Source organism: Salminus brasiliensis, chromosome 4 (assembly GCF_030463535.1).
Source record: "Salminus brasiliensis chromosome 4, fSalBra1.hap2, whole genome shotgun sequence".
Classification (NCBI taxonomy): Eukaryota; Metazoa; Chordata; class Actinopteri; order Characiformes; family Bryconidae; genus Salminus; species Salminus brasiliensis.
This window is the reverse complement of record NC_132881.1, coordinates 42,999,538-43,013,992: the sequence shown is the minus strand read 5'-3', so window position 1 is coordinate 43,013,992 and position 14,455 is coordinate 42,999,538. Positions and strand designations below refer to the sequence as shown.

The following is a 14,455-nucleotide window of genomic DNA, read 5'->3' as shown; positions in this document are numbered from 1 at the left end:
AAACTGGACTTGGATTAAAATAGCCTATACCCGATCAATAAAACTATGCCTGGATCAGTCCCCCGATCATAATCCACTGGATCGTCCCTCATTATGAATAATGAGGCTCAGTAGTTGCAGCTCTGTTATTGCTCTCTTTGTTTTGTTGTTTGCCTGGTTCATGCTTTCATCTTTATCATTTTTTTCCTGCCTCCAGGTGAGCACCAGCCTCCTCTGAGCAGCGAGTCGGACACCTCGCTCATCCTCCCGGTGGAAGTGGGCTTGTCTGACGTGGAGCTTTCTGCTGAAGCTGAGCAGGAAGAGCCCAAGTCCTGAGTGAAGAGCCTGGTCACTGCACAAAGAGCTCTAGAGGGGGCTCCTATGGAGCCATATGAGGAGCAGGACCATGACGGAAATAGGAAAAAGAACATAAGCAATATAGAATCACACATTCTGCAGCCTCCTTTATTGTCCCCCATGGCCTCATCAGCATCAGCACACAGCTGGAGATTCCTTCACCAAAAAAAAAAAAAAAAAAAAAACAGCTTTTCTCTTCTCGCTCTCTGTGGCCATAGTCACACCAGGTTGGTCTTGTCTTCTCTTCTAGTTTTACAACACCTGACTGGGAAAAGCACACCGCCAGTTCCCGGCCGTTTCCATACCAGATCAGCTCCTCGGACTCTGTGGAAATGATGACTTTGAATTTCCGTGTGGGATCACTGCCAGCGTACGCAAACCTATTCCAGATATGAAACCTAAGTAATCTATATATACTAATACATGTATGGATGTGAACAGCTTACTGCATTCGCTGCAGCAAAAGCAGTTTGAGTGCAATCCAGCCAGCGCCAATGAACTCCAGATTCCCACTTTGTGATACAAATCCGTGTCTCAAGCTTTCCTTTGAGATGTCAGCAGTGCTCGCAGTATGCACGTTGGCTGCCGTTCTAGCATCTTTTCAATTTGGCTTGGTCAACCAGTGCTATTGTCGTAGCATCAAGACTTGCGTTATTCCCCCGTCCCCGTCACCAGGTCCAGTAGTGTGTAGGGAGGGAACTAGCGATACAGCCGAGGGTACGTCGGAATGATTTGCTAACCAGAACTTGTGACAGCCAGTAGCTATCTACCCATGGATTGCATGAGTGTAGAGCACAAAATATAGCTGTATGTACTTCTGATCCAACGCCCCTTGAATTCCGTGTCGTATAACTGATGCTGCATCAGTGGGGTTGTGCTGAGAAGCTGGGTTCTAGGGTTAGTGATCTATATTCCGGCTCAGTTTAATGCAGTTTCCTTTGGTTAGTAGCTTATGACTGCTTTAAATTGAGCCAAGTTGCTCCCCAACATCTTATCACCGTCCAAAAAAGCAAAGATTTGTCTCCATAATGATAACTTTACAGGAGAAAGCAAAAAAAAAAAAAATGTAATGCAAGTTAGTATAAAATAAAGGTGCTGCAAATGGTTTTCTGCAAACTCTTTACAGGCTCAAAGTTGCTCAGCGGTCTAATGCGCTGCCACTTTGGCCCGGGTTTGTGAGTTACCATGAAAGCTCTAAATGGGGATTTATACCCATTAAAGCCAAGAACCATGGTAAGGTTTCAGAACCTCTATGAATTGTTCTGCATCAATTACCAAGAACCATGTTCAGGTTTAAAATCATTTATACCAATTAAACCTTACCCTGGTTCCATGCATTAGGAACTTCTAAATAGGGTTTTATACCCATATAAGGTTCGAAACCCAAGCGATGCTGCTTCGCCATCAATTAGCCGTGCTCTCTCCACAGTCACTTAAAGTGTTGTTGACCATCTGTTAGCTGGTACGGCAGAGCTGAGGACCTGGTACCTCTCTCTGAGTGTGTTTCTGCTGACAGCGATGCCACATTGGCAGCAGTTTGAAAAGAGGCAGTGTCTAGCTTTGCGTGTATTGAAGGAGACATGTGTTAAGTCCTTACCCTCCTAGTGTTGGAAGCATTGCTAGTGCTAGGGGGAGCTGCAAACCAAATTGGGAGAAAAATGAAAAATTAGACTCACTAAATAAATAAATAATAAATAAATATATAAGTAAAACAAAGGTTATCTTTGAGCCATAGAAGAACCACGTTTGGCTCCATGAAGAACCATGTTTGTAAATGATACATATTAAGTATGACAGCTTTAAATTGGTGAAGAACCTTTTCTTCAAGTGATGGTTCTTTAGACCTTTAAAGGATTCTTCACCCTCACACATCGCTATTACATACAGGCTTCTTTCTGGAGTCAAAAGTGGTTCTTCTATGGTATCACTCAAAGAACCATTTGTAGCACCTTTATTCTTCTAAATGTTTAAGAACCTCTACATAAGGTTCTTGTTTGCCTTCATTGGTATAGGGGTTCTTAAACCGTTACATGGTTCTTGGTTTTAAGAAGCTCTAAATAGGGTTTTATATTCAGTAAAGCCAATAACTAAGTTAAGGTTTAAGAACCTCTTCATATGGTTCTACACCAATTAAACCTTAGCAGTTTTTTGCCTTCAATTGGTATTGAACCTTATTTAAAGGATCTTAGACCTTACCAGGGTTCTTGGCATTTAGAAGCTCTAAAAGGGGGTTAAAACCCATTAAAGCCAAGAACCATAGTAAGGTTTAAGAACCTCTATAAATGGATCTACACCAATTACCAAGAACCATGTTGAGGTTTAAAACCATTTGTACCAATTAAACCTTAACCTGGTCCCTTTCATTAAGAACTTCTAAATGTGGTTTTATACCCATATGACCGACCCTTTAATTGGTCTAGAACCTTTTGTAGAGATTCCAGAGATGTAGAGATGGTTTTATACCCATATAAGGTTCTTTACCAATTACAGGCAGGGATTTGTTAGGGATTATGTTACAGTTTAGGAACCATTACATAAGGTTCAGTGCCGACACTGGTCTAGAACTATGTTAAGGTTTAAGAATCAGTACATATGGTTCTATACCAGTTAAAGCCAAAAAACATGTTACATTAGGTTCTATGCCTGTTAAGGTTCTATGCCTGAACAATGTTACGGTTTAAGAACCTCTATAAATGGATCTACACCAATTACCAAGAACCATGTTTAGGTTTAAAATTTATACAGATTAAACCTATATATGATCGACCCTTTAATTGGTCTAGAACCTTTTGTAGAGATTCCAAATAAGGTTCTTTGCCAGTGAATGTCAAGAACTATGTTAAGGTTTAAGGATCAAGACATATGGTTCTATACCAGTTAAAGCCAAAAACCATGTTACATTAGGTTCTATACCAATTAAAGTGAAGAACCATGTTAAGGTTTAAGAACCTTTAAATTATGGTCTACAGCAATTAAAGCCAAGAACCTTTTAGGAATCTTTATTATTAAGAGAGAACCCCTTCCAGATTCTCAGCGGTCAATGTGAACGCTTGACGTAGGCCTCTGAAGTCCTCTGAAGTGCCACTTGAGCTAGTGAAGGCGAGTTTGCCCCGGCATTCATCCCGTCGTGCCATGCCAGGAAACAGGCCTTTCCTCAGAGTGAGGAAGGGCAGCCGTAGTGCTGAGTGAATGTTTCCTTTAACGCGTTTGAGGAGGTGATAGTGATGATGATGATGATGATGATGATGATGATTTTCTTTCCAAAGTGTCCTCATGTGAGGATCCCCAGAGCTGCTGAAAGTTCCCTTTACTCCGCACACAAGTCCAGTTACCCGTCACTCGGACAAATATCTACATCCATATATTCGGAAACGTGCCCGTATTCCTTTTTGATACATGAGCATGTAGGTGGGTTAGGGCGAATGTGTGGCCTGAATGGGTTGCGTCTCAGCAAATGTCACGGAAATCACAAATCCCTTTTTATTGCACATCGACTACAGGAGAGCGAAAGTCTAATGAAGGACTTTTATTTTAATATCAAAGTTTATTTTTCTAAAAAATGTAATAATCGAATAAAAACCAAGGGAAATAACAGACCCTGTTTACAGCCGGTAAGGAATTAGGAGAATTATTTTCCCCCCTACTTGTGTTTGAACGTCTCTCCTCACCTGGCATTTGAATTCTCTGAAATCTCCACCCAAAGTTAAGACCGTTTATGTGTCGGTCATGTGTCTGCACACTCTTCTTTGTTCCATTTGAAGACTGAATGTCTGCATGTGGAGAACGACTGGGAACGCAGCCTCGTCATTGCAGACGTGCCCTTATCCCTGCCTGCAGGAGGTGTTGAATCATAAGCCTTTCTAGGAAATTCATTTCTCAGTGTTGATTTGCTTTGCTCGGAATCTTTCCCTTTGACTTGGAAGCCCTTGATAAACGCCCTTGATAAGCACATGCGTAATCCCTCTTCCTGACAGCCGAGGGTGTTCAGATGCACACAAGAATGTTTGTTTGTTTGTTTGTTTGTTTGTTTGTTACATAACACTAACCAAAGCAAGCTTTTCACACCCCCCCCCCTGTCTCAGAGCTTCTTGTGTAATGTGTGTGTTTCTTTCTGCGTTGAGTTTCTGTACACCTCTGCTTGTTGCGTGTAAATAAGATAGATAAGGTCACATTTCTGTATTTATTTTCTTAAGTATCATTTCACTCTAGAAGTTCTGAAACTGAGACTGAACTGAGATCAGTTATCTGTGTGAATGCGAGCGTGACTGTATGAGCGGATCATAAGGGGCCATGTAGCCGCAGTGTTGGACTATGCAAGAATTGGTGTCTGTTAGCTCCCGGGCTTCCCCTATACATTTACATTTACCACATTTAGCTGACTCTCTTATTCAGAGCGACTTACAAGGTTACTCGTCTTACAAAGATGGGTCAACCTAGTGTTAGGAATCTTGCCCAAGGACTCTTATTGATGTAGCACAGACCAGGTGTCGAACCCCAGTCTCCTACATGGTGTGGTAGCTCACTGGCAGGTAGTGGTCTTATCTGTTGCGCCACACAAACCACAACAACCCTATAGATGAGGGAGTGGAACTGACATTTTTACACCACTGCAGTAAATGCAAATCACCTCACCCCTCACATGCATTTTGTCGCTGTACCTCTACCCCATCTCTCTAAATTGGAAACTTTAAAAGAGAAGGAAGAAACCAACTTAACTTTCAATGGAAGTCAATGTAAACAGATTTGATTCCATGTCATTTTGGAGCATTTCTATTGGTCCATTCATCATGAAATTTGGACATGGTGTAAAAGACACCTGCCAGATTCACATTATGTCAAAATGTCACTCTCACGATGTGATTTGTATTAACAGCAGTGTTAACAGTAAACGTGAAACTCTCCCAGCCTGTAGGGGGAGCCCAGATGCACAAAATACCAATTTTTACATAAAGCTGCTTTAATATAAAACAACAAATGTTGCTTTTGTTAAACTGATGGTATAAAAAGGGTATAACAGGTTGTGTGGAATTTCTTCAGTCGGTCAGAAAGCACAAGCTTTTATAATCTGTCCCTCAAGCTTCAGCAGTTTAGTCCGTACTGATTTAACATCTTAAATTACTCTTTAATTTATGTTTAATATAAAACCAGCTATTTAGAGGGACTCTTCATCTAAATGTGACATCATATGATGATATTATTCCATTATTATATGTTTTTTTTTATTATTCATTTGTATTGTGGTGCTAATTATCTGTAATTTATTTTGTATAGCTCATGCATAGCGCAATCATTTCTATGATTATTGTAATCTGGGTTGATTAGTGCCACTCTGTGGCCCGGCTTTACAAACAAAGTAGGCCTAGTCTTAGACTATGTTAGTCAGTTGTGATTCCACGCTGAGATAAGGCTTACTGTGTGTCCAGAAAACCAGCCTTTTGTGTGCAGTAGAGCCAATATGAGGCCAATCTAAGGGAAGTTGTAGCATCCACATCTTTCACATGCTTTACTTGCATGTGTTTTTGTCTCGGACTCCTTATGGTTTTGGTGCATCCCGGTGCTGTTAGCTCTTTACATGTACTTTTTAATTCCAGCAGGGACTGTTACCTTCAGCATACGTTTCCCATAATCCTCTACACTTTACCTCCACCCAATGCTTTGGTATTCCTCTAAGCATGTTTGCAGCACATGTAGGCTGCAGGTGATGTAACCACAGATCGACCTGTCCTCCTTCTTCTCCTCTCAGTGTTACATTGAAGGAGTTCCTGAACTTGGAGGGTTTGACCTTAAAGGAATGGTTGGGTGAAAAATCTCATATTTCAGGTTTGCCACAAAATCCAGGAGCAGTCATTTAGACCAGACCTGTTTGGTGTCCAGATTTTGTGTCTTCGGTTCAGCTCTTAAGAGGCTAATGTTGTTAACAAACACCAGAAGTCAATAGTCACCCAAAAGGTTTTCTGGGACACTTCTGTCGGCCCACTATAACTGCACAGGTCTTGTAGACTTGTTGATGCAGTTGAAGGCACAGAATGAAACTGTATGAAACTCAACAGTACATCACAAAATACACTATGTGGACACAAGTATTGGGACGCCTGCTCAATCTATGTTTCTTCTAAAATTGAGGGTATTAAAATAGTTTATCCTGCTTTTGTTGGAATAACTGTCTCTACTGTTTTAAACCATTGCAGTGAGGATTTGATTGAATTCATCACGAAAGCAACAAGAGTTAGTCAGGATGTTAGATGACCACTACCCCACCTACTGGGATGGGGTCTATAGGGTGGGGGGGGGGGCATATATTCCCTTAAGCCCTCGTCTGGCACTAGTACCCTACCTCATCCCAAAAGTACTGGGATGGGGTCAATGGGGGGTAGCTAATCTGCATTAGCCATGGTGCCAATAGGTTCATGTTTATCAGCTCCATTGAGTCCAGTTCCATTCTACAGGGACTAGACAAGCTGTATGTGTGTTTGCATTTGCACATCTGTGTCAGCATTGAGTGCAATATAAAGTAGCTGAATGCCTTTATTCATTAGAAGGTGTGTCCACAAACATTTGGACATATTGATAAAATTAAGTGGGTTGAGAGAGGTGTTTATGAAAATGACTTGGTTGGCTATTGACTTCTGGTCTTTAATTAGCAGCATTAGCTTTATAGCTCCAGTGCTAGACTAAAGAATGAAAATTGGGCTGCGTTTGAGGTTGAGCGCAAAGTTGTGTACACTTGATTTTTTGACTGAACCGTTCCTACAAGACGTTTTCTGAACAGGTAGCTTTCAGGTGGGCCTGAGGATGGAAGGGTTGCTCTGCTAGTGAAGGAAAAGCGCAAGCCCTTCATGGGCTGCGATATTATCCTATTATTTCATTATCACCCTCTTGCCTTTCCTCACTTGAATGTTAGTTTGTGTTTTTTGCAACCTCGTGTGCTTGCTCTGCCTTGCACTCTTCAAAAATAAAGGTGCCAGAAAGGGTTCTTTGGAGGGATATTATAGAGGAACCACTTTTAGGTCACTAAAAGGTAACTTTAGGTCACTTTTTTTTTTTTTTGTAGATACTGTCACACAAAACACTGGCAGTCAAAAATAACTGCTCACAAGTCATACCCTGCTGTTCAGCAGTGGTGATGTAGATCCTTCAAAACTCACTTCCATCTCTAAGCACAAAAAATAATGATCTGTCACCAAGATAATGCGAGACCAGGTGTTGGAGGGCGTTGAAGGTTGTGGACATTCAGGGTATATCAGCAGCACAATCGCCAGACTTGAACCCTGCTGAGAAGTTGTTGGGGAATGTGTGGAGGAGAAAGGTCCAACCACTATATCAGGTCTACAGATGGAAGTGAAGAAGGTGTGGGAAATGGGTTCACCACATTTGTTTTTGGTGTGTATCAGCGATTGTTACAAACATTTGAGCGATTCTTTATGACTGCCGGTGTATAAAGGTTCTGTATCAGACGTGTCAACCTGGGTTCCTTCAGGGATGCTCTACTGTAGTACGACTTTCTAGTTTAGGCGGGAGATGAGGAAAGCATGGAGGCAGTGAAGTAGTGGTGGAACGTGGAGCATCTACCATCACTTCTGGACCATAAGGTGTTTCGAGCACAGATGGATAGTTTGTTTACTTTACAAATATAATAAATGGCTGAAATATAAAAATCCAGTTGGATTTGATTACCTTCAACCGATGGAAAGCTTGCTTCATTCCTCCCCCATGATTGAAATAACCTCGGATCTTCCAACTTGCCATATCACAATTTATGTGGAGGTAATTGTCCTCTACTTCATCATCTATCTTAAAAAAACGGGTGGTGTTTTTACCCAATAAAACTAAGACCAGGATGCTTCTTTACCAGACAACTCCTCTGGTAATTAGCTAGCAAGGTCTTCATCAGTTGAGTCAGGCAAGTTCTAAACAAGGAGACCGGCCTGAGGAGAGTTCTCCAAACCCTTCAGACGCTAATATGGCGTCCGTTTACAAACAAAGCCCGTCCTTCAACCAAAAGAGCCAATCAATTAACCTTCCTGGTTAAGCTTAACCAGGAGGGTCTACCTACTAGTCGGGAAAGGCCCCCTCGCAGTAGCCCCTCATAGTCTTTTGTGCCTTATTGAGCCAAACGTTACAAACTACTTCATGAGGTATTTGCCAGATTTTATCAGTGGTTTAAAATATGTATCTAAAGGGTCATTTGACCTTTAGTGTCAAATATTTTAGTCTCTTCTCATTCATAGAGATGGGAGTCTGGTCTTGTGTGACTGGGCTGCCCGGCTGCATCGCAGAGATGGCCGCTAAGTGAGCCGGCTTGCCTGTAAGGACTTTGGTTGAGTTCAGAATTTTGAAAATGCTAGAACTACGACCCGTAAGGAACCCAGTTTGACACATAATCTACACCAATGAACAGTATATCCAAGCCAAGAACCATTTAAGAGCCTTTATTTTTAAGAGTGGAGCTGATCTTAGCTGAACTTAGGCCACCGCAGTCCTCTACATCTTGACCATTTTCCAAGATGTCGGATCGGAAATGACCTTTTGATACCATTTCAAGGCTCGTTATTGTGAGCCAGTTGCACCCACCCTCCTGGAAAGCACTTTATCTCCTTATTGGAGAGGCTGACACGTGAACCACAATAATAAGCTTGTCAGGGTGATTGCTAATACTACAGCAGAAGTTGTAAGAGGGCTATCGGATCTCATATGGCACATGCTGTTGCGGTGACGGAGTTACAGAGAGTTTTAACTTTATTCCCCTGGAAACAGTTCAACAGTATTGCTATTTTGTTATATAGAGGACAATGTACATATACCCAGCCATCTTGGTATACTGTTCTAGTACAATGTTGCACGTGTTTGAGTCTATGATTGTGTGAGGTACAATAAATTTTATTGCAAGTTTTTTTCCAAACCATTGTCTTTCGTCCTTTAACTGATATTTAAAATGTATAATACTCTTTTTTTTTTTTAGTATTGTTGGCACTTTATGCAAATGCCTCTTATCTCTCATACCCTGCATTTGTTTGGTTGTCATTAATGGTCTTGCTGTAGGTCTTGCTGCTGGCTTTGGTTGTGAGCCCAGTTCCTAAAATCATATTAAGTAATGCATTCCTTTAAGAAAACCCTTTAGGGACCCTTCAAGTTAAGTGAGCTTTACCTAACGACCTCCGTGTCCCCCTTAAGTTTTCCCTTACATTACCTCCTTATGTTCATTAACATAACCCAAAGTAAAAGCACAAAACTCCTAACCACCACGCTAACCATCTTCATAGCAACTTTCTATTAATACTGTGGATGTGCAGTCCAAGAATGGATGCCTCTTGGAGGCTTATTTGACTTGTCTTGTGAACCATACACAAGAGGTGTAATAAAAGAGGTGTAATGTAAGAGGTAATTAGTTCTTTTCTCCATCATAGAAAATAACTATTTTAGCATTTTGTGGTGGAGATTGAGGCCTTTGGGGGACACAAAGGTGGGGGTCCATCAATACCGATTATTTTTTATACTGATAATACAACATAAAAAAGGGTAAATATATAAAAACTGATACCAGGCTTCTCCCAGCCTTGAGAATACCCTTTAGTCTAGAAGCCCATCAGCTAGGCCCTGCCACCTTTAGCAGACGGCACATCTGTCAAGCCATGTTGCTCAGTCATGTCCCCCCCCCCCCTCCCTGGAAGATACCATCTTGAGGGGAGACCACTCAGCGAAGCATTAAAAAAATGTATTTAAATCTTTACAAATCATTTAGATTTCTGTGTAAATGCATCTTACCAAGGTGTATGTTATTAAAATAGCTTATCCCGCCTCAAATGAATCTTTTATCACTAACGCTGTGGCATAGAGTTAACCATACTGGTGATGAGTCTGGTGTCTTGACATCATCACACATTCAAATGGTTCTTTAAGATGTAATGGTCTTATATAGCACCACATTTCTGCTGAAGAACCCTGGAGGAGCTCCTTATTTATGGGGTCAGAAAACAAGACACTTAAAAATTAGTCTGGTAACACACAGGCAATTCCAGTGCAAGTCAGTGCACTGAAATCCAGAGAATCAGGAACACAGAGACTTTGCAAACACACACTACAACCCTGGAGGTATACCCGATAGTCCTAATGAGTCTCAAATGGGTTGCAGGTGTATACAGGTGGCGTGACGGGGTAGAGCCTGAAAGGAGGCCGGCCAACTGACAGAGTCTAGACATAGGGCCGTGGGCCCTGTGCAGTATCCGAAGGCCCAGGAGGGGGAGCCATCATGATAGAAATGAAAGACTGCACAGGACAAACAAGGAAGGCCTGAGCCCTGGGGCAAGAGGTGCCGGCAGAGACAGAACAGAGGGCCGGGGGGTGACCAGAATGACTAGAACATAAAATCATAATAACATAACAAAATTAAAAATTAAAACATCATAAAATGAGTAAAACTGAGAAAAACAACAGCTGTGATTACCCTGTGGATCTCTTTAGATCCTACTACCCTGGGCGAGGAAGATCTCAGAGGTGAGGAGCACAGCTGGCTGATCTACTTTCCCTGTATGAACCAGAAACCTCCTTTTTGTTCCCTCTGTGCCCAGGAATACAAGAGAGCCATATATAGCAGTGCTCTGCTTCTCTCCTCCATTCAAACGTAAGATCAGTGAGCTCGGAGAACCCTGTAATGTTTAAGGAACTTTCATTAGTATAGAACTTTTTCATTATGTGATGTTCAGGTTCTTTAAAGCATCAAAATGTTCTTATTTTTTCCAGACATGGTTCTCTAGGGTACCAAAAGCAGGTCTAGTATGGCATCACTCAAAGAACCTACTGCTGCACTTTTATTTTAAGAACAGAGTAACATGGGTGTAACCCCCAGGTCTGGGTTAAGTAACCCTGTAAGAGAGCAGGTTTCAGCTTCAGAGCATAAGTTGCTATAGTAACTGACACTGACTCTCTTAGATCTCAATCCCTCTTTGATCTTTGGTCAACCACCAAGCAACACCACAGCAACAACCTTGCAATACTATAGCACCTATCTAGCAACCACTTAGCAACACCATAGCAACCACCTTGCAAAAACAGATTTACTTTTAGATTATTTAAGCTTATTTAGTAACTAATTATGCATTTTTCTAACTGTTATGCTTTAAATCACTCCCGTAACTATGTGCTATGAAAGGGTTATAGGAGTAACATCCACTGAAAAAAGCTATGTTCATTAAATACATCATTTATATAATTAATTCAAATATGTACATCAGTTAAATATAGTAGTTATATAATATAGCACCTCAACACAAACACAAATTGTAGTGATGTCATATACACTGAATACCCTTGGCCATAAGAGGTTCAGAGGGCTAAATGAACAATATTATTACATTAATATTTGTATTATTATTATGATTATTGTTGTAATTATTGCCGCATGCCTGGTAGACCAATCCAACAGGTGTTTACTGATGAAAGTCACGTCTCTGTGCACTCAGATGAGACGGAGGGTAGTTACTTGGTGCGTCTGGGGCAACACCCAGGCAGATAATGTCTGATTATTATCAGAATAGGCTGCATATTTGCATTCTCTGCTGCTTAGACCGATAACCAGGCTAGGTTTACTCTCTGTCTTGAATATAAGGACACTGCAGTGTTCCCAAACTGCACTTAACAAAAAGGTAAACCTGTGATGACTATTATTAGCTCATTAACCACTAGAGGGCACTGGTCTCACATTCACAGACACCATGGTTCAGCCAGCAGTGTTTTTATTTAGTGCATTTATCACCATGTTGTGAGTTACAGATTGTTCTTACTACAGTTACTGTCTCCTGAATACATCACTTACATCATTAACAACTTCCTTTATTGCCCCTCCCATAAAGTCTCATGCAGCACTGACATAATTCATAACACATTTCCCGTCTGTCCTGGGACATACTTGCGAGTGAAATGCAGTATTGCACTGTCTAGGAGCAACATGAGAATTTTCCTCAGGGATAGATGGGGTGGTTCATGTATTTTTGCCCCTCCCAGAATCAGAAGACGTTCTGACTAAAGGTCTCAAGTACTTTCATTGTCATCATACTTGTCAGGTTATTCTACGGCACCCCTGGAGCAAAGAGGGACAAGGGGTTTGCTCAAATATCCAACAGTGGCAGCTTAGTGGACCCAGGTATAAAACCCACAACCCTGTGATCAGTGCTATAACCAAAAAGCTACCACTTGAAGATCAACTCTGACATCAGGCTAACTTTTAAGCCCCCCCCCCCCCCCCCCCCTTCCTCCAATGAGAGCACAAATATATTTTTATACTAAATTAAACCTATTAAATCTTTTCGTTTAATGTTTCATTTTCATAACCAAATGCAGTGTAATATTACATATAAAATTATAATTTTAATGTAAAGCTTAAACCTGACCTGATACTTTATTAGAATACTGTGTTTTGGCCATAGGTCCACCTCAAACACTGCACTTTGGCTCCCTGAAAAAAAGGGGAAAAAATCTAATGTGCGTAATTCCCCCTGGATCTAAGGCCCTGTTTACACTTGGGTTATATCTGGAATATCTGGAAACACCAATCATATTTTCCGCACAACAAGCTAATTTCCCCCACAGCGATCAGATTTCAGTCCGACTAACCGGAGACACATTTCACTACCCAGTGTAAATGCTCACTACCCAGTGTAAATGCTTGTGGCTAAAAGTTATCAGGATACAATCCAGGTACTACTCAAGTGAAGTGACCAAATAGTTAAAAGTATAAGAACCTTTAGGAACTTTTGGAGGTTCTTCATTTTAAAGCTGTGGAGGAACCTCTTAGGATGCTTTAAGGAACCTTTAAGAAATGATTTTAGAAGAAAATGTTCCCTTTAAGTTTCCTCAAAGCACCTCAACAAGTTCCTCCACAGATTCAAACTGAAGAACCTCCAAAAGTCCCTCAAGGATCTTAACTCGGTCCTGCAGATTTCTCCTGTACAACATCTGGAGAATTTGACCCTTCCTCTCTAGAGAGTTGCCCAGGTGCTCGTTCAGTCTCTCGTCACTTGACTTGAAGACTTGACTACTGCAGCTCTCCTCTTGGCTGGTCTCCCTCTGTGCACCATCAGACCCCTGCAACTCATCCAGAATGCAGCGGCCCGGGTCGTCTTCACCATTCCTAAATTCAGCCATGTCTCTCCACTGCTGCGTTCTCTCTCCACTGGCTTCCTGTAGCTGCTGCTATCATCAGATTCAGAACGCTGACTCTGGTCTACAAAGCCAAGAACGGACCAGCCAGCCCCTCCGTACTTGATGGCAATGGTCAAAAGCTGATCTGTACCAAGAGCCCTTCCAGCTTCAAGTACGGCTCGGCTCGACCCACCATCCCTCAAAATCCACGGAAGACAAGCGTCCAGGCTTTTTACTGTCCTGCACCAAAGTGGTGGAACGAGCTTCCCCTGGGTGTCCGAACAGCAGAGTCCAACGCTCACAGACTGAAGACCCTCCTCTTCTGAGAATACTTGGGCGAATTGCAGAGTGGTCTCCTTACTGACTTGTGTTTAGTAAACTTAGAGGAATCTTTGAACTATTAGTCTATTCAAACTAGCTGAGATTTGTCTTCGGTAAATAGCAAAGCACTTTTGTGAGTCGCTCTGGAGAGGACTGTCTGCTACCAAGTGGAGCATGTGGTCCTATCATTGAGAAACTGTGTGATTAGTCCCTGGCAATCCACAGCTAATTCGTACTTAGCATTCTCCTCCAAGCATGTTGAGCTGCCCAATGACGTTCTGCTAAAAGACACGGTGACTGTGATTCAGCAAATAAATAAATATACATAAGACATGTTGGGCATCAAAAAAAGTATTGCATACATCTCTATGACGTTAGCTTCTTAGCTACAGGACAAGGCTAATGGAGAACACATCAGACACCAAACATGTTTTGACTAGCCAGAGGCTCAGAGACTGTGTACATTAGATCTTTCAGTGAACGATTATCTTAATCTTTGCTTCTGAAGGCTGCGGTCTGCCTCCGGTCATTCTTGAGAATGGGTGCCCTTTGCGAAGGCCAGAAGGTAAACTGTAACCATTCCACCCCGTCACATTCACAAATGTGAGGGGGTTGAGGGTTATGTGATGGAACGGCTCATGCCTGTCTATACTTGTCAAACACT

General features: G+C 41.8%; 1 protein-coding gene across 1 annotated transcript in view; it reads left to right on the top strand.

The window, feature by feature from the left end:
• rnf150a (ring finger protein 150a) overlaps positions 1-9,235 on the top strand; it is a 51,233-nt gene extending 41,998 nt beyond the window's left edge. Inside the window, exon 7 of the mRNA XM_072678525.1 lies at positions 197-9,235. Coding sequence (XP_072534626.1) covers positions 197-315 — 119 coding nt within the window. The 3' untranslated portion in view covers positions 316-9,235. The remainder of the gene's footprint in view (positions 1-196) is intronic.
• The last annotated feature ends 5,220 nt before the right edge of the window (positions 9,236-14,455 follow it).